At 40.1% G+C, this 18506-nt stretch overlaps 4 protein-coding genes across 5 annotated transcripts; all 4 read left to right on the top strand.

Moving 5' to 3' along the window:
- The first annotated feature begins 1121 nt into the window (after window positions 1-1121).
- Window positions 1122-1862, top strand: LOC111467595. The gene has a single exon (XM_023112563.1). The coding sequence runs from the start codon at window positions 1178-1180 to the stop codon at window positions 1697-1699; it is 522 nt and encodes a 173-aa protein (XP_022968331.1). The 5' UTR covers window positions 1122-1177; the 3' UTR covers window positions 1700-1862.
- A 645-nt stretch (window positions 1863-2507) lies between these two features.
- LOC111467743 (protein REVEILLE 6-like) lies at window positions 2508-10121 on the top strand. Of its 2 annotated transcripts, none has more exons than XM_023112773.1 (10): window positions 2508-2739; window positions 2974-3031; window positions 3301-3383; window positions 8544-8584; window positions 8664-8828; window positions 8971-9063; window positions 9167-9276; window positions 9477-9536; window positions 9774-9814; window positions 9932-10121. In XM_023112773.1, the coding sequence occupies exons 1-10, from the start codon at window positions 2600-2602 to the stop codon at window positions 10095-10097; spliced, it is 957 nt and encodes a 318-aa protein (XP_022968541.1). In that variant the 5' UTR covers window positions 2508-2599; the 3' UTR covers window positions 10098-10121. The 2 variants fall into 2 exon arrangements, with proteins under 2 accessions (XP_022968541.1, XP_022968540.1); XM_023112772.1 differs by having other exon boundaries at window positions 2516-2739; window positions 9774-9860; window positions 9929-10062.
- A 639-nt stretch (window positions 10122-10760) lies between these two features.
- LOC111467739 (glutaminyl-peptide cyclotransferase-like) lies at window positions 10761-14884 on the top strand. Its single transcript, XM_023112766.1, has 11 exons — window positions 10761-11225; window positions 11623-11679; window positions 12522-12557; window positions 12882-12946; window positions 13471-13534; window positions 13711-13828; window positions 13926-14023; window positions 14188-14258; window positions 14376-14403; window positions 14476-14527; window positions 14705-14884. Exons 1-11 carry the CDS (start codon window positions 10953-10955, stop codon window positions 14815-14817), a joined length of 975 nt encoding a protein of 324 aa, XP_022968534.1. The 5' UTR covers window positions 10761-10952; the 3' UTR covers window positions 14818-14884.
- A 535-nt stretch (window positions 14885-15419) lies between these two features.
- Window positions 15420-17783, top strand: LOC111467598 (probable serine/threonine-protein kinase At1g01540). Its single transcript, XM_023112565.1, has 7 exons — window positions 15420-16050; window positions 16218-16325; window positions 16421-16546; window positions 16663-16824; window positions 16905-17028; window positions 17412-17626; window positions 17720-17783. Exons 1-7 carry the CDS (start codon window positions 15551-15553, stop codon window positions 17736-17738), a joined length of 1254 nt encoding a protein of 417 aa, XP_022968333.1. The 5' UTR covers window positions 15420-15550; the 3' UTR covers window positions 17739-17783.
- Window positions 17784-18506: the final 723 nt, after the last annotated feature.

The raw sequence follows: 18506 nt of genomic DNA, 5'->3' as shown, positions 1-18506 counted from the left end.
ATTTTCTATCGGTGTATTATATGGAAATTATAAGGAAGAACAAAAATATGAACTTAATTTAATCATAAATTATTATATTACCTGCTAGTTTAGAAACTATAGTCATGGCTTTTTTCTTGTCGTCTTCATTGTAGAGCGTTATTTCCAGCACTATTTTCTGCCCACAAAAACCAATATTTTTTAAGAGGCAACCTATTTCAATCCATATTTTCGAAATTTTCTTATTCAATTTTGTACGAATTGGATTCCTCAATAAAAAAACATTCCTTTCAAATAAATTATTTAATGCACGATTTTCATTTCCTAGTATAATTTAGGTTAATAATATATATACATATTTGCCAAGTAAGATTGAAGAATCAATTATGCAGAGACATAATTCTATATATTTACTAAAAAATTAGAAATTAAAATTAACAAACCCGGGTTTCTAACCTTCGCTTCCATAGAGAGAGAGTTGCAGAAGATATTAATGACTAATAATAAAAGGAAGATATTTTATAGAGAAATTGTAAATGCTTGAAGCAATTGCAACTTGGAAGGAATTCGAGCAGACAAGACCAAAGTCTGTTTCTTATTGGCATTTTGGTGGATAACATTGTAGTTGTTGACGTGTCGTTTGGTTTAAGTTTAATCTGCAGTGTCCTCTGGGTCAAACTATTTTCTCATATTTCACTATTATTTAAAAAAATAAAAAATAAAAACCACTTCTCCTTTTCATTCATGAATTTTTTCTCTCTTAATTAAAAATGTTTATTATGGAATGTTACTATCATCAATTTCAAAGCAAAATCACACATCTTGTAAATTTAAAATTATCCCTAATAAATTAATTGAAATTTAACAATTTTAAATTTATTAAGATGGACAATTTTAAAAATCAAAATCCGAATTTAAAAGCATGGCAAAATTCTTTTTTAATAAAGATAATATAATAATAATAATAATAATAAAGAAATGAATGAAAAAAAAGTTACACTCGGCAACTTCAAGAGACTTCCATGAAACGTGTCCTCTCTATTCAGCCGACACGTATATCGTCTTCTTCTTCCGGTAGCGGCCTCCCCATGGTTCCAGAACCGTCTCTTAATTTCTCCGTCCCTATAAAATCCGGCACGGTCACTTTCATCCATTATTGAATCCCTTCAAGGTTTTACATCGTCCGTCGTAATAAAAAATGGCGTTCAGGTATTTGGCAGCTCGAGTGGCAGCAAATAGCTTCAGAACTGTGAATAAAAGCCCCAAGTCATATGCTACGGCGACGGAGGCGAGGATGAAATCTTACGCGCCGGCGGCCGATTTCTCACGATTCGATCACGATTACCAGCAGCAACAGAGCAAGCTGAAGGCGTCACGAGCCGGCGATTTTGTCCCCGTCTATGTGGCGATCGGTCTGATTGCGCTTTCTGTAGCCCTCGGATTGCACACGGCGAAGCAGCAGTTGGCTCATTCGCCGTCCGTTTCCGTTCGGAAGAAACGCAGAGAGACGATTCCGGAGGTGGCAGAGCCAGAGCACGTGGCGGAGGAGACTGAGAAGTTCTTCGCTAAATCGTTCTTCAGAAAAGTGGCTCACGTTCAGGAACTCGAGAAATTACGCAATTATCGCGTTCCTTACGATCCTCAACTCGGCGATGCTTATGCTCATCGCCATCGTACTGAGACGCTCAGGTCCGTCGGTGTCGATCCGGCTTCGAACTGAAATTATAGTCGGCGGTGGTGATTTTATTTCGACCGTTTGTAATTAAGAAATAAAACGTCGAGAAGCTACTGTGTGAATGTAATTTCAGTAAGAACTTCGTTACCTTTGTAAATTCGGTATCCGGAAGTATGAATGTTTGTCCATTTTTTCCCAATTACCTGGAGATTCTAGATAGTATTCGAAATATTAAAATGATGATTTCAATGAATTAATTCCCCCCTTAAAATATGATTTTTATAAATCCACGTCATTTTCCACCTCAAAATCCTTCTCCAACCCATGAAGCAAACGCCCCTTAAAAAGAGGAGATTAGAGAGGAACATATTGTATGTTACCTTCTCCTTTTTTTTTTTTTAATCGCATAATAATAGCATATATTTATTATGTAGAATTTCCGTGTTTGAGACGGTAAAATTAAGATTGTGTAGAATTTTCGAGAACGTAAATCATATAAAATTACTGCGGACCATTTGCGCGAAGCTGAGAAAAAGATAAGATTTGATGGGTGGTACAAATTCGAGCGTGTAGGTCCCAATAAAAATATCTTCCACTTTTTTAAGCCACCGAGGCATCATTCGACACGTGTCTTCCCATTGATAAGGGAACTCTTTTTCATTCCCCACATAACGGTTCCCTTCTTTCCCTCCAACCTTCCAGCCACACTCTTCTACCTGCCGCCGCACCCAGTACCTCGCTTTGACTCTTAAAAATCAATGCTAACAGACACGTGTCATATTTCTGTTGCTTGTACGTTTTGTACTAAACATACACCCGCCGCAGCCGATCATTTCAAAGTATCTCCACGGAAAATATCAATGGTACTGGCAACTGCAAACTGCCGTTCTCGAACCTCGTGCTCGGGCTAAACCTGGCTGTATATTCCGAATTGGATCCGTACAAATGGCTTTACCGTTCAACGCTGCTCCGACGTCGTCGAAGGAGGATCTTTCGAAGAGAGCTCGGAAACCTTACACCATCACCAAGTGCAGAGAGAGCTGGACTGAGCCTGAGCACGATAAGTTCCTCGAAGCTATTCAACTGTATAATCTTCTATTTCTTTTCCAGCTTCTCTGTTCTCTCTTCTGTTCGACTGGAGTTTCTTTGAATTTTTGTTAGTAAATAAGAGTTTCTTCGAATTCTCCGTTCTTGTTTTTCCTTATTTAAGGCTTCTGGATTCATGAGTGGAGGCATTGCGCTTGTTTTCTCGAAGTGATTTTGGAGTATTTGACTGTTCCTTCAGTTTACTTGCGTTTTCTCTTGATTACATGTTTTAGGTTTGATCGAGACTGGAAGAAGATTGAGGCGTTTGTTGGATCCAAGACTGTCATTCAGGTAATGTAAGACACTTGTCTCACGTTCCCCTTTTGTTTGTACGGATCTAATGAACAAATCTGGGAATGTTTTCAATCTTTCAATAGTGTTTCTAAGATTTCTATAGATAAGATCTGGAAATTGCAACTTTATTGCATAATTTAGAGTCGAGTTTAATGCTAAATGTATGAAAATTTAAAGATTATGAAGTAAATCTGTATGTCTTGTTCTGTTTCGTTAGAAACCTGTTGATCTTGAAGTGGTGTAAATAAGATGATGGTTTGTTACAGATACGTAGTCATGCCCAGAAGTACTTCCTGAAGGTTGAGAAGAGCGGGACAGGCGAACACTTGCCTCCTCCTCGACCTAAGAGGATGTTAAATAAAAGCTCTGCCTTATTTAGTTAGGTTTGTAAAAAACATATGAGTTCACGCGAATGGAGGAGCGTGATTCTAGGGGCCATTGTTTTGGCAGAGTGGCGGAGTCTTCGTCCACTTATTCTATTTGTGTATATTTGGTTTTTCTATTTTTGTAATTAGATTTATTATTTAAACCATTCAACGGATGTAAAATAAAAAATATCGAGTCTTCAGCATTACCAGCGAATCTCTCTCTCTCTCTCTCCTTTTACTTCCGCTAATTTTTCCTTCGAAGAAACCTTCGGCCAATTTTTTCCGTCGACATCCGATTTGCCAGAGTCAACAAGTGGTATCAGAGCCTGGTTGAAGCGATCGGTAGTATACCATCACAGAAGAGCCAACCTATCAACAATCAAGTTGAATAGCTCAAGTGGTTAGAGCGTCGATCTAATAACACACAGGTCTTAGGTTCGAGTAGAAGAAAATGCAAAGCACAAAAATAAATACATCGTGGGGCCCATCTCAAGCAGGCTCGCTCACTCCTCCACGCCGCCAAGTGCCGGCATCTCCATCACCACCACGAAGAGGCCGTGGCCGACATCGTGATGACGGGCGTCGAGTAGTTGTTGAGCGAGTGATCAGAGAGACAACGACCGCCGTCGTTCAGTACCCGATGTTGACAAGGTCCAACTACAACGAGTGGGCCTTGTTGATGCGTGTTAACCTACAGGCGCAAGGGTTATGGCACGCTGTCGAGCCAGAGGAAGGAGAAACAATCGAGTACCGGGAGGATCGGCTGGCGTTCGCCGCCATATTACGATCTGTGCCCCCAGAGATGCTGGCTTCTCTTTCCACCAAGCGCACCGCACAATCGGCCTGGGAGGGAATCAAATCCCGTCGGGTCGGTGTACAGCGAGTGCGGGAATCCAACATCGAGCAACTGCGAAAGGAGCTCTCGGAGATTCGCTTTAAGGACGGCGAATCCGTCGATGATTTTTCAATGCGGATCACGGGGCTCGCCAACAGCATCACCACCCTCGGTGGTGGCATCAGCGAGACAGAAATCGTGAAGAAGATGTTGCAGGTCGTTCCCGATCACCTCGAGCAAGTCGCGATTTCAATCGAGACATTGCTTGACGTGAACGACCTAACAGTGGAAGAGGTGACCGGAAGACTACGTAACGTCGAGCAGCGGAAGAAGAATATCACTTCAGCTGTTGACAAGGAGGGCCGTCTACTCCTCACGGAGGAGGAATGGCTTGCACGCCTAAAGCTCCGCGACAACACCGGCGAGAGCAACGGGTCCTCCTCCAGCCGCAAAGGCGGTAAGAAGCCATGGATGTCCCACGGGCGCACGCGCGGGAAAGATGAGAATCAAAAGAAGGAGTCGACCAATGGCAGGCCGATCCATTGCTCGAACTGTGGGAAGAGAGGACACCTGGGCAGAAATTGCTGGAGCAAGCTGAGGAATAAGGAGAAGGCCGAAAAGGCCCAGGCCCATGTGGCTCAATCCGAGGAGGACGAGCCAGCTCTCTTCATGGTAACCGCATGCGTCCCCAATTTCGATTCCAACTCCGACGACGATCTTGAACCCAAGAAAGAGCTCCAGTTGGGCGTAGCAAAGCTGGCACCAACTGGGGAGCCAATTCAACTGGAGGAGGAGCGAGTGTTCGCTCAGATCGGCGAAAGGGACGAGCAACACGAGCACCAGCAATGGATCCTTGACACAGGGGCAACAAACCATATGACCGGGGCTAGATCTGCGTTCTCCGAGCTCGACTCGGGGATCCGTGGGACGGTGAAATTCGGCGACGGCTCCGTCGTCGAGATCGAAGGGCGCGGCACCATCCTGTTCGTCAGTAAGGGAGGCGAGCATCGCAAGCTGACCGACGTCTACTTCATCCCGAGGCTCAAGGCTAACCTTGTGAGCCTGGGTCAGCTCGATGAGACAGGCTGCTTCATTTCCATCGAGCGCGGACTACTGAAAATCTGCGATAATCAACGACGGCTGCTCACGCAGGCAAGACGAACCACAAACCGTCTTTACATCCTGGAGTTAGAGATAGACCAACCCGTTAGCCTCTCGGCCAAGACCGAAGAGGTATCTTGGAGGTGGCACGCAAGGTACGGACACTTAAACTTTCCTGCCCTAGAAAAGTTACAGAAGAAGGAGTTGGTGCACGGCTTGCCAGAAATCAAAGGCGTGAACAAGCTGTGCGACGGGTGCCTCATCGGCAAACAGAGGCGCACACCCTTTCCGTCTCGAACAGCCTACCGAGCCGATGAGCCATTGGAGCTTGTACACGGCGATACTTGCGGGCCCATCAAGCCGGCGACCCCAGGCGGTAAGAGTCTCTTCCTCCTGTTAGTCGATGACAAAAGCCGCTTCATGTGGCTGACTTTGCTGCAAGCGAAAAGTGAGGCGGCAGAGGCGGTTAAGCGCATTAAAGCGCGAGCGGAGGCCGAATGTGAGAAGAAGATGCGAGTGCTGCGCACAGACCGTGGCGGAGAATTCACCTCGGCAAGTTTCAGTAAGTACTGCGATGAGGTCGGCATACAACGGCACCTAACGGCGCCCTACTCCCCCCAACAGAACGGAGTGGTAGAGCGCCGAAATCAGACCATTGTCGGGACAGCGAGGTCATTGTTGGTGACGGCCGGGATGCCTGGGAGATTCTGGGGAGAGGCAGTAATGACGGCTGTCTATCTCCTCAATCGGTCACCAACCCGAAGCCTCGACGGGAAGACGCCATATGAAGCCTGGTACAACAAAAAACCAACAGTACATCATTTTCGCGTGTTCGGCTGCGTCGCATACATGAAGGTAACACGTCCCCATCTCGCCAAGCTCGATCCCAGGGGGCTGAAGGTCGTCTTCATCGGCTACGAACCCGGGAGCAAGGCGTACAGACTCTATGATCCTGTGGGGGGGCGAGCTCACGTGTCTCGCGACGTCGTCTTCGACGAAAGCACCTTCTGGCAGTGGAATGACGTGATCGAGGCAGACCGTAATCCAAATCAATTCACGGTGGAGTACCTCGTCACTGAGCCTGAAGAAGGAGGAGCCCAGCATCAGGAGACGTCACCGCCGCCAGCAGGTGCACCACCTGAACCAGTGGAATTCGCAACACCACGGACTGCGGATTCGACGCTGGATGCCGATCACGATACTGATCTGGAGGCTAGGTACCGGAGGATGGATGACCTAGTGGGAGGAGGTGAACCACCTGGACTAGCAGCGCGCGAGCTCGAGGAAGTGGCCGAACTACATGCCGTCAGTGCAGATGAACCAAACACCTTCGCCGAAGCAGAAAAGAACCCGTGCTGGCGGAAGGCAATGCAGGAGGAGATGACATCCATCACTGAGAACCAGACGTGGAGTCTGGAGGATATGCCACCGGGACACCGAGCCATAGGGCTCAAATGGGTCTTCAAACTGAAGCGCAACGAAAAAGGAGAAGTTGTGAAGCACAAGGCTCGTCTGGTGGCGAAGGGCTACGTCCAGAAGCAAGGAGTGGATTTCGAAGAGGTATTTGCGCCAGTAGCAAGGTTAGAATCCGTTCGTTTCCTGCTGGCAATTGCAGCACATCACTCTTGGGAGGTTCACCATATGGACGTAAAGTCTGCTTTCCTTAACGGAGAGTTGAAGGAGACCGTCTATGTTCGACAACCACCTGGCTTCCTGGATAACGACAACCCTAATAAGGTACTGCGCCTGCACAAAGCACTCTACGGGCTTCGACAAGCCCCACGAGCCTGGAACGCGAAGCTCGACAGTACCCTACTGTCACTGAATTTCAAACGTTGTGCCTCTGAGCATGGCATGTACACGTACGGCCACGGCAAAAAGCGACTGATCGTGGGAGTGTACGTCGACGACCTCATAATCACTGGAGGCGACGTGGGAGTCCTCGGAAGGTTCAAGAAGGAGATGTCGAAAAACTTCGAGATGAGCGATCTCGGTGTGCTCAGCTACTACCTCGGCATCGAAGTGCAACAGAACTCTTCCGGCATCTCCATCTGCCAAAGTGCATACGCGAGAAAGCTGCTGGACACAACTGGGCTTGTGGACAGTAATCCTACCAGGACGCCAATGGAGGCCCGACTTCAACTAAGGAAGGCCGGCACTACGACGACAGTCGACTCCACCAATTACCGCAGCATTGTCGGGAGTCTGCGCTATCTGGTAAACTCTCGTCCTGATCTTGCTTATTCTGTTGGATATGTGAGTAGGTTTATGGAAGCACCTAGGGAGGAGCATCTAGTGGCTGTCAAGCGCATCCTGCGCTATGTAGCCGGAACCAGAGACTGGGGCGTAAGATACTGCGCTGGGAGCGAAAAGGAGAAACTCAAACTGGTCGGCTACAGCGATAGTGATATGGCCGGTGACGTTGATGATCGTAAGAGCACCAGCGGAATGATCTACTTTCTCTCAGGCGGCGCGATCTGCTGGCAATCAACAAAACAGAAGGTAGTTGCTTTGTCTTCCTGCGAAGCAGAATACATCGCCGCTTCGATGGCAGCAACTCAAGGGATCTGGCTTGCACGACTAATGGAAGAAATCATCGGGAGAGAAAGCGATCCACCAATGCTATACATAGACAACAAAGCTACGATCTCCCTGATCAAAAATCCAGTTTTGCACGACCGGAGCAAGCACATAGAAATCAGATTCCACTACATTCGAGAATGTGCAGATCGAGGGCTCATCAAAATTGATTTCATCCGAACAGAGGAACAACTTGGAGACATTTTCACCAAATCCCTGGCGCGGGTGAAATTTGAAGAACTACGCTCAAAGATCGGAGTTCAAATAATAAGGTACAGCTTTTAGGAGGAGATTGTTAAATAAAAGCTCTGCCTTATTTAGTTAGGTTTGTAAAAAACATATGAGTTCACGCGAATGGAGGAGCGTGATTCTAGGGGCCATTGTTTTGGCAGAGTGGCGGAGTCTTCGTCCACTTATTCTATTTGTGTATATTTGGTTTTTCTATTTTTGTAATTAGATTTATTATTTAAACCATTCAACGGATGTAAAATAAAAAATATCGAGTCTTCAGCATTACCAGCGAATCTCTCTCTCTCTCTCTCCTTTTACTTCCGCTAATTTTTCCTTCGAAGAAACCTTCGGCCAATTTTTTCCGTCGACATCCGATTTGCCAGAGTCAACAGAGGAAAGCTGCTCATCCATATCCTCAAAAAGCTTCAAAAATCGGTCAGAACAACTTCAACCTCCAGTTTTTCTTTTGAAAAGTCAAGTAAATTTTGCTAATGGCTTCTCATTATGATCTCAGATCTTGCACTCGTGTCACTGCCATTACAGCCACCATCTGTTGAACCGGAATGCATTACAAAGCCAGATTCCTCTTCGGTTCCTGTGAGTTTTGTTTCTGCTGCTGCCATGCCTTCCAGGGCGGATCATTCTATCCAGACTGCCAATTTCTCTCAAACTGCAAGAGGTTTGAATTGCCATATCACAATTGAGCCTGAAGTCTCTGAACATGATCTTAATCCTTTTTTCTTCTTGGTTTTGTTTAGTTTTCCATTTGTTTTGGATGCTTTGATTGCTTTAGATCATTCCTTTATATTTTATGTTTGCAGGGGAAGTTAAACAAAATAACTGTAGCATTACAAGAACACGTTTTCCAACTAAATCATCAAGCATCGAGGAAAATAACAGCCTCCCGTTGAGAGGTAAAGTATTATTAAATTTCCTGAGCAGTAGATGTATAGATAATTGTCCTTAAGAGGCTGCTTTGTTTACCATCACTTATTACTGGCTGTTGTTTATATGCAGTTCTGCCAGATTTTGGTCAGGTTTATAACTTCATTGGCAGCGTGTTCGACCCAACAGCCATAGATCATTTGCAGAGGTTAAAAAAGATGGACCAAATAGACGTCGAAACTGTATGTTCTTCGTTCCAATTTCATTGGTTCCATTATGAAATACCATTGATTGGCTTCACATAGCTATACTTCCATCTGAAATTCAGCCCATTTACTAGTTTTGTAGTTCACATAATGTTCTACCTAACACTCTATAAATATAGTAATATGCTTCAAACAACTTATATAGTAAATATCTGATACCCTTATCCGCTCTTCAGGTACTTTTGCTGATGAGAAACTTGGCTATTAATCTGTCCAGCCCTGACTTCGAGGATCATGTGAGTATTTACTTCTCTGTCTTCTATACCAAAACTCTGTTGTTCCTGAGGCAGAGAGTTTTGTTAACTGTTCAACCTCGGATCTACGACCCCATTTCAGAATTTAGTTGACTGTTCATATTTAATTTTGCTCGAACAAACGGAATAAATTTTTTTTTGAAACATGAGACGAGTGAAGGAAATTTAGCATTTTTTAAAAATTATGATTGTTTTGATTACATGTTATCTATTATGCAGAAAAGGGTACTATCATCATATGATGCGTTCATGGAACATGGGTAGTAATAAAAACAAAGCTGGAGAGTTCCTCTGTTGGAGATGGCAATGGCGACTTCTACTTCGTCGAATTGTACCTAGTCGAGCCTTCCTTAATGCTGCACTAGAAAACAAACCAGTCTTGTATTGCTGTTGAATATTTTCGCCCACTGGCCACTATTACTTGTAGAGCAAGAGGGAAGGGGAGGAATTGATGGCCATTCTGCACACCTCTCTACTACCTGCTTTCCGAGCATATGTATAGTTCTAAGTTTTGACATAGAAACTATGGTGTATCCATCCTAATAATAAAAGTATCGTATTTTTCTATTATTAGTAGATATTGTCTTCACTTTTTTTAAGATGTGTCTACTAGGACTCTGATACCACTTGTAACAATAGTTCAAACCTATTTCTGGTAGATATCCTTCGTTTTGGCTTGTCACGTATCATCGTTAGTCTTAATAGTTTTTAAAATGCATCAACTAGGAGCGGTTTCCACACTTTGTGTAATCAATGTTTTGTTTTTCCTATCCAACCAATATAGAATCTCACAATGATATAAAGGGACAAGAAAGTTTGAAGGCAACCCCTCCTCATCCTCCCATAACATTATAGTTTTAGTTTTGTTTGCGTTAAGGATATTTAGTATCCAATTATAGTTTATCATATATATTAATATTTTATTATAGGTAAATATCTACATATTTATTCATTATTGCTTAATTCTCAGTATTTAAGCTAATTGGTAGGGAATAGGAGAGTAATTATCATTTCAGATTATTTACACATGAAGAATCATCTTTTAAACATTTTCAGAGTTAAAATTGATATAATAATGAATTTATGATTTTAATTGATATAACTCAATTTTGATTTTTTCTTCCTTAATAATAATCTAATCAATATTTATTATTTATTATTATTATTTTTAATTTGGGCTTTCCATGCGCGAACGCTGAATCAAAAAGTATCGGCGGGAGTAGAAGAGTTGGAGACGGATCTCCTCCAATGGATTATCCGTATTCCATTTTCAACTCCAAACTCAGCGTTGCTTCTTCTGCCTTCCAGTCTCCATAATCTAAGCGTCTTCCTAATTAAACCATGCCGATTGGATCATTTCTCTGCCTTCTTTGCTATTAATTAATAATCTGCCATCCAATGGCAGCTGGATCATGGAAGAGGAGGCAGTCTAAGCGGTCGAATTTCAAGACCTCTGCAGCCATGGCTTCTCGGCCTTCTTCTCGACCTTTCCGTATCCCTAGAAGTACTGCCCTGCTGGTTTCGATTTGCCTGATCTTCTTTATTGTTCTGGTCTCCGGCCTTTCTTTGAATGCATTGCGTAGATCGGCCAAATATGGAGTTCAATCGCCAATAATTTACTCTATTGAGGTGGTCAACGAATTTCCTCACGATCCTAGAGCCTTCACTCAGGTATCTCAATTTTCGAGCCATTTCCAGTCTCTTCATTATTTTTGCTCGGGAGAACTTTTCTCCGAAGCTAGGGTCATTATATTGTTGTTGTGATTGAACTTGGTTGAAATTCATCAATACTGTTCATCGCCACATACTGATACAAATGCATGGAGACCATTTCCGAAGTGTTATCTTGTAATTTTCCGTCTAAGCATTTTTCTTCAATTCACGAGTTGATTTGTGTACCTATTCCTAGTGAGGCGTTGTTGTCGTGTTCTTGTCTGCTTTTAGCTGACTATTGGATAATCGGATGTTCATATTATGAGCAGGGCACACTGTTTTCTGTTGGAATTTTATATTACAAAGCTCATTCATGAGTATTGTTTTTGATAACTCTTGTCTCTTGCTTCTCCAGGGACTGGTTTATGTAGAAAATGACACACTGTTTGAGTCAACTGGCCTCTATGGACAGGTGAATTTACATTTTGTTCAGATTCGTGTAATTAAAAGCAGACAATTTCTATAGCTTCTTTACAATTTTTGCCAATCATGTCCAAGAACAATTCATTGTATCATCCTTTCTGATCAGCATGTCCTTGTTTTGTAGCTTTGTCTCGGATGGGCACAATGACCTGATCTCCGTTTCTTCTCTTCCAAAAAAATACTGTGATTAGAATTTGAGCAGGGATTTAAAACTTTCATTATGTAGTTTCTTCTCATCCGTCAATTATGTGAGATCCCACGTCGGTTGGAGAGGGGAACAAAGCATTCCTTGTAAGGGTGTGGAAACCTCTCCCTAGCAGATGCGTTTTAAAACCTTGAGGAGAAACCCGAAAGGGAAAGCCCAAAAAGGGTAATCTGTTAGCAGTGAGTTTGGACCATTACAAATGGTATCAAAGGCAAACTCCAGGCAGTGTGCCAATGAGGACGCTGGCCCCCAAATGGGTGGATTGTGAAATCCCACATCGGTTGGAGAGGGGAACGATTGGGAGCGGTTTGTGAAATGTGTCAGTGAAGACACTAGGCCTCTAAGGAGGGTGGATTGTGAAATTCCACATTGGTTGGAGAGAGGAACGAAGCATTACTTATAAGGGTGTGGAAACCTCTTCCTAGCAGACGCGTTTTAAAACCTTGAGGAGAAGCCTAAAAATGACAATATCTGTTAGTAGTGGGGTTCGGCTGTTAGCTAATTTGTGTTGGGGAAATTATTACATTTTTTTAGCTATGTGAATTTTAATATCACTTGTCTATCAATTAACTTGGTGAATATTGGATTACTCTGGTTTTGACTTTATACTACATTTTCTGTTCCAGTCGTCAGTTCGAAAAGTCGCTCTCTCTACTGGGAAGGTAATTTTCATTTTCATATTTCTCGTATGCAATAAAAGAAGCGACACAATTTTACCCGTTACATTCATTCTTTTGATCACGTTATGTATCGTTAAATTTTGATAATTTTCATTATGTTTTGAGTTTTCATGTCGTCCAGAGATGAAAAACATGTAATACCTTAGAGTCTTTAACTGTCTATTCATGCTGATCAATCATATAATACTAACAAAACAGAGTTCAACGGATGACTAGAGAAACTTTTTGAGGGGAACACATTTCAGCATTGCATTCCAATTTCTTTGCTGGTTTTTATTTATTTATTTTACTTACTTTCCTCTACAGACCGAGGCTCTTCACGAGATGGATGCCTCTTACTTTGGGGAAGGCTTAACACTTCTTGGGGAAAGGTCTGTGATGGTTTAAATAATAACTGCACTGTTTTTGTTGCCCATTCAGCCATTGAAAGAATGGCAGTTCTTTCCTAATAAGTTATCGTTGCAAATATCTATGAAGAAAATATGACGAATTTCTTGTTTTGGAAATTAACGATTGAAGTATGAACTCAAATGGTCACTTCTTTCATTGAATTGTGATGGAGGCATTTATGATTTCATTGTACCATAAAAACTAGGAATTTAATCTGGTGTTTTGTCTCGGGAACTCAAACCAATTTTATGTATTTATATGAGATTCCACATCGGTTGGAGAGGGAAACAAAGCATTCATTGTAACAAGGGTGTGGAAACTTTGAGGGGAATCCCGGAAGGGAAAGTCCAAAAAGGATAATAAGGGTGTTAAAGTTTATATGCCACCTAACCTTTGTTCTTACTTCACTTCGTCATATGTATCTCTATTCATTATAGCAGTTAGAAATGTATCCTAGTAGAGTCTTCAGTATTGCTAATTTAGCACTTTCTATATTCTTTTGTAGGCTGTTTCAAGTAACTTGGTTGAAGAAAACTGGTTTCATATATGACCGAAACAATTTAAGCAAAGTTTGTACTTCATCTTTATTCATTGTTCTTCAATTTTTATGTGACCTCTTGGCTGCTTGATTCATGACTAGGTTGTTCAAGTTAAGAGGAAATTTAGTAATATTGAAGTAGATTATATTTTGGGAATTATTTTTTTTTTTAAATTGAATTAAATGTTACTTATGTTGTGTGTGCAGGTTAAGGAATTCACTCATCAAATGACTGATGGTTGGGGGTTGGCAACAGATGGAAAAATTTTGTTTGGAAGTGATGGGACATCAACATTATATCAGATTGATCCACAGACATTTACAGGTTTCTCTGTTGTTTTACTCTAAATTAAATTTCATGACCCTAAAAAATGGGTTCCGAGTTACTAATAAATAATATACCATTTTCCCAATTAATGCAGTTACAAATAAATGGGTTGTGAGTTATGAAGGAGATGAGGTGTATAACCTCAATGAGCTGGAATTCGTCAATGGAGAAATCTGGGCAAATGTTTTTATGGTATATTCTCCGAGATATTTATTCACTTTTTTTCGGGTCGATTTCTGATTGTCGTTCTAAAGTTTCTAGAGTCTTAAAATGATTACACTCTTAGGTGCCCATTCATAATTGTTATTTATTTCTTGCATCTCTGTAAAGATCTAATTGAAGGTTCCATTTTGTAGACTGATTGCATCGTCAGAATCTCAATAGAAGATGGAAGTGTGCTTGGATGGATTCTCCTCCCATCTTTAAGGTTTTTCTTTGATTACTGTTTATTATGTTAAGCAGCATAATTGTAATGAAGTTTCTCATCATCAGTAGAATTTGAATTTCCACATTAATCTTACTTTTCTTACATTTCATGATACAGAAGGGAATTGTTGCAAAGGGGGAAACGAGTAAGCGCTTCAATCCATTGATTTTATATTTATTGGATGATTCAATTCTGATTATTCAATTCTTACTCACAGATTGATGTTCTAAATGGCATTGCATGGGATAGCGGCAAAGATCGCCTTTTTGGTAAGGAATCAAAATCTTAGGCATAATGGTATTGATATTGTCCACTTTGAGCATAAGCTCTCATGACTTTGCTTTAGCCAATGTGGGACTTACTCTTAACCATCCTCAACACAAAATTATTAATTGTTCATCGATCATTATTTGATGTCTTAATTATGTCCCCACTTCGTCCTTCAGTGACAGGAAAGCTATGGCCAAAGCTCTTCGAAATCAAACTGCAGCCATCAAAGGAGCATTATGCTATTGAAGAGATAAAGCAGCTTTGCTTGCGTGAGCCAATTACATTTTGACTAGCTTTGCTCGGGATAGCTATCTATGTCCAACAATTGAAGCATGAATATAAATGTGAAACTTAGGCTAAAACACACTTTGAAATTTATTTTATTTTAGTTCATGTAAAATATTTTAATTTAGACTTTAAAATTACTCTTTTTAATGTAATTTAACATATAATAATTTACAAACAAGAATGATAAAAGAATATGCTTTCGTAGTTTATAGAATTGCCTAATGAAGCTATTATTATTATTATTATTATTATTATTATTTGTAAAAGCTAATCATAAATTTATGAACTAATTTTAAAATTCACCGTGATTAAATATTTGAATTCACAAATTAATATAGAAAATATCTCAATATTGTTTCACGGGTTGATATAAGGAGTAGCTGCACAATTAAAAACTAAATAACAGATATAATGCATTTTAAAAGTATTTGTAAATATAGTACAATATTAATCAAATTTTGATTATTTTATATAATATTATAAAATGTGTTAAATATCAGAAAATATTAAAACAAAATCTTTTTCCTAAAAAAATAATGAATATAGAAAAATGTGACGTGGCTAACATTTTCATGAAACGTGTCGAAGAACTACTTGAGTTATCAGCGACCAAAGGATTCGAACGATGCGAAGAGATCAGATTAGTGACTTCCTTAATCCTTCTGCCTCAAAAACTACATCGTCTTCTTCATTAATGACTTCTAAATTTCACAGGTCCATTTCCCTCTCCCGCCATGGCATTCAACTTAGTTTCTATTGAGACGTGGCTATCTAGTCCCACAGCATCGGGAGTGAAACTATGGGTTCTGATTGTGATTTGTGTATTTCTTCTTCTAATTCTTATTCTTACCTTCATTTGTCAACTCTATTGTCATCGTCGTAAGCGGAATCGGAACTGTCAAAGCGAAGATCGTGAAACGGCGATTTCAGGAGAAGTTTCTACGGAGATTGACGAAAAGAAGGGTTCCGATGATGAGTTTTCACGGCAAGGTAGTACGAATATTGATCAGTATAGTATTTTCACAGATTGGGAGTATTCGGCCGGTCGGTACTCGATAGCGGCGGTCAAGGATGGGCATAGAAGGAGCACATTTGCGCTCGATGAGATTGAGCTAGCGACGGATGGATTCAGCGCAAAGAATGTCATTAGTATCGAAGATTACAATGTTGATTATCTTGGAATTTTGGCTGATGATACAAAAGTGATTGTCAAGATATTCAATGCAAATAACAGGTATGTTCTGAATCTCATAAATTCAACATATATGCAACCAAATCCCGTTAGTGATTCAATATCTCTTGATTCATTTTATTGTGATCTAACATCGCACAGCATGAAATCAATGATTCATAAAATCTTTGTTAGAGAGAATTTTCTCCATTTAAATCTTCATTTATCAGTATTGAAGACGATGAATTCATCCGAGAAGCGGAGAGAATTCAACATATTAACCATAAAAATCTGGTCAAGTTGCTTGGATACCGCACTCGAGGAATTGAGAAAAATAGGTAATGTTCATGCCCATCTTTCACCTTTCTTTACGAAAAATTGGTTTATAAATACAGAATATGAGATTGAAAAGCTTCGTATCTTTGCTGTTCAGGATTTTTGTCTATGAAAATGTAGATAACGGGAATCTGCATCAATGGCTTCATGGATGTCCACTGAAACCGTTTAGCCCTCTGTCATGGTCCAATAGGATGAACATTATTCAAGGCATTGCAAAAGGGTAAGATGCACGTATGCACAAATATATGCTATGCTGTGTTTTGATTCATGAAAAGATTGATGCAAAATTGTTTCCTTCACTACTCAGAACATTGGGAGCTGCGTGTGTTTCTGCAGATTAGCGTATCTTCATGAAGATGTGGAACCACAAATTCTCCATGGCAGGCTAAGATCAAGCTGCATATTACTTGATCAGAATTTGAATCCCAAGATTTTCAATTTCGGTATACTTGCCCTTTTTCCTCCACAGAACTTGCAGGGACCTTTGGTTGGAGAAGCGTCAGTGGTCTCTATCCTTTTCCCTTTTCCCTTTTCCTTGTTCTGATGCTATTCTCACTCACTTCTTCAAATGCTCTCAGATATGAATCCCTTAACAATGGATCATCTAGTCCATTCACAGAAAAGGAGGATGTTTACAGCTTTGGTATACTTCTTTTGGAGATGATAACTGGTAGAGCTCCCGTGGACTCCAATGAATCCCAGGTAAGTATGTGTGAGACCTCACATCGGTTAGAAAAGAGAACGAAATATTCTTTATAAGGGTGTGGAAGCTTCTCCCTAGTAGCTAGTAGATGCGTTTTTAGTATGTGTGCGATCTCACATCGGTTGGAGAGGAGAACGGAACATTGTTTATAAGGGTGTGTAAACCTCTTCCTAGCAAATGTGTTTTAAAAACCTTGAGCGGAAGTCCGAAAGTGGAAATCTCTCCCTAGCATATGAGTTTTAAAAACCAGTTAAAAAATGACATTATTTGATAGCGGTGAGCTTGAGCTATCACAGTATGCTACGTTTTTTCTCCGACTAAAACAAGCTCAAATCTAAGTGAGTGGATAGTAGAATGATGATTTTATATCGAAAAAATGCAGGCACATTTGATAGAATGGGTACAATCATTGATTGGGAGTGAAGATGAAGTGGAAATGGTGGATTCCAAATTGGAAGAAAGGCCAACTTCAAAGCAACTCAAACGAATGCTTTTAATTGCCCTTCGTTGCGTTGATCCAGACATGCAGCATAGGCCGAGTATGGGCCAAATCCTTGTCATGCTTCTGCCTCAGGACCTCACCTTTTACTCCCTCATGTACGTATTTCCATGCCCACTCCTTCATACATATTTACATGCATGCATTCATTTTTTTTTTTTTTTATAAAAAAAAAAACTCCTTTATTGTAGGGCTGTCGGATCGGAATGAGTGAGTCCTTGTGAAAATGTGCTGATTAACATTGCACTTAGAAAAGAATTATACATTTAATTAATTTGAGGTATTGTTTATTATTATTTATATATTTCCATTTTTGAAGAATAAGATTGCATACATATATAATTTGTTTTAAAGAATCCTAATTCTATTTAATTAAAAAAAAAAAAGTACATATTTTGCAATATTCAGTTAGTTTAAAGAATTATAGTTTTGTTCTAAAACAAAAACTAAGTTGTTTAATACGTTTAATAGAGGTTTTATATTTTATTTATAAAGTTGCTTTTGAAGTTTCGGGTTTTTTTTATTATTATAAATTAAATTAATTTCTATTTTAAATTTGCGGACAAATATTAAATAAATAAAGCATAATTTTCTTTAGAGATAATTTTAAATTTAAAATTATGTAAACAAAAATAGGTATAATTGTATATGCTCTGAAAAAATATATAGAAACCTAAAATATTATGGGATATAAAATTACTATCCTATTGTCCGGCATTTTTTATTGAATTTAATTCTCTCACTAAAATCGATAGTTTTGAGATTTGAAAAATTACATACCATTTCTTTCTGCTTCAAAATTACCGATAAAACTTTAAAAATTAAAAAATATTTTTGGAAATAGAATTTGTGTGTGTGTGTGTGTTTTTTTATTTATTTATTTTGATTTTGTGAAAAATCTTAAAATTATTTTTAAGACGTAAAAAATGAATGGATGACTAAACAAAAGAAAATTAAAAAAAAAAAAAAAAAAAAAAA

The sequence above is a fragment of the Cucurbita maxima genome, unplaced genomic scaffold, assembly GCF_002738345.1.
Source record: "Cucurbita maxima cultivar Rimu unplaced genomic scaffold, Cmax_1.0 Cma_Scf00034, whole genome shotgun sequence".
NCBI classification, from domain to species: domain Eukaryota; kingdom Viridiplantae; phylum Streptophyta; class Magnoliopsida; order Cucurbitales; family Cucurbitaceae; genus Cucurbita; species Cucurbita maxima.
Note: the sequence above shows the minus strand (reverse complement) of the source record. Positions and strands in the feature narration are given on the sequence as shown.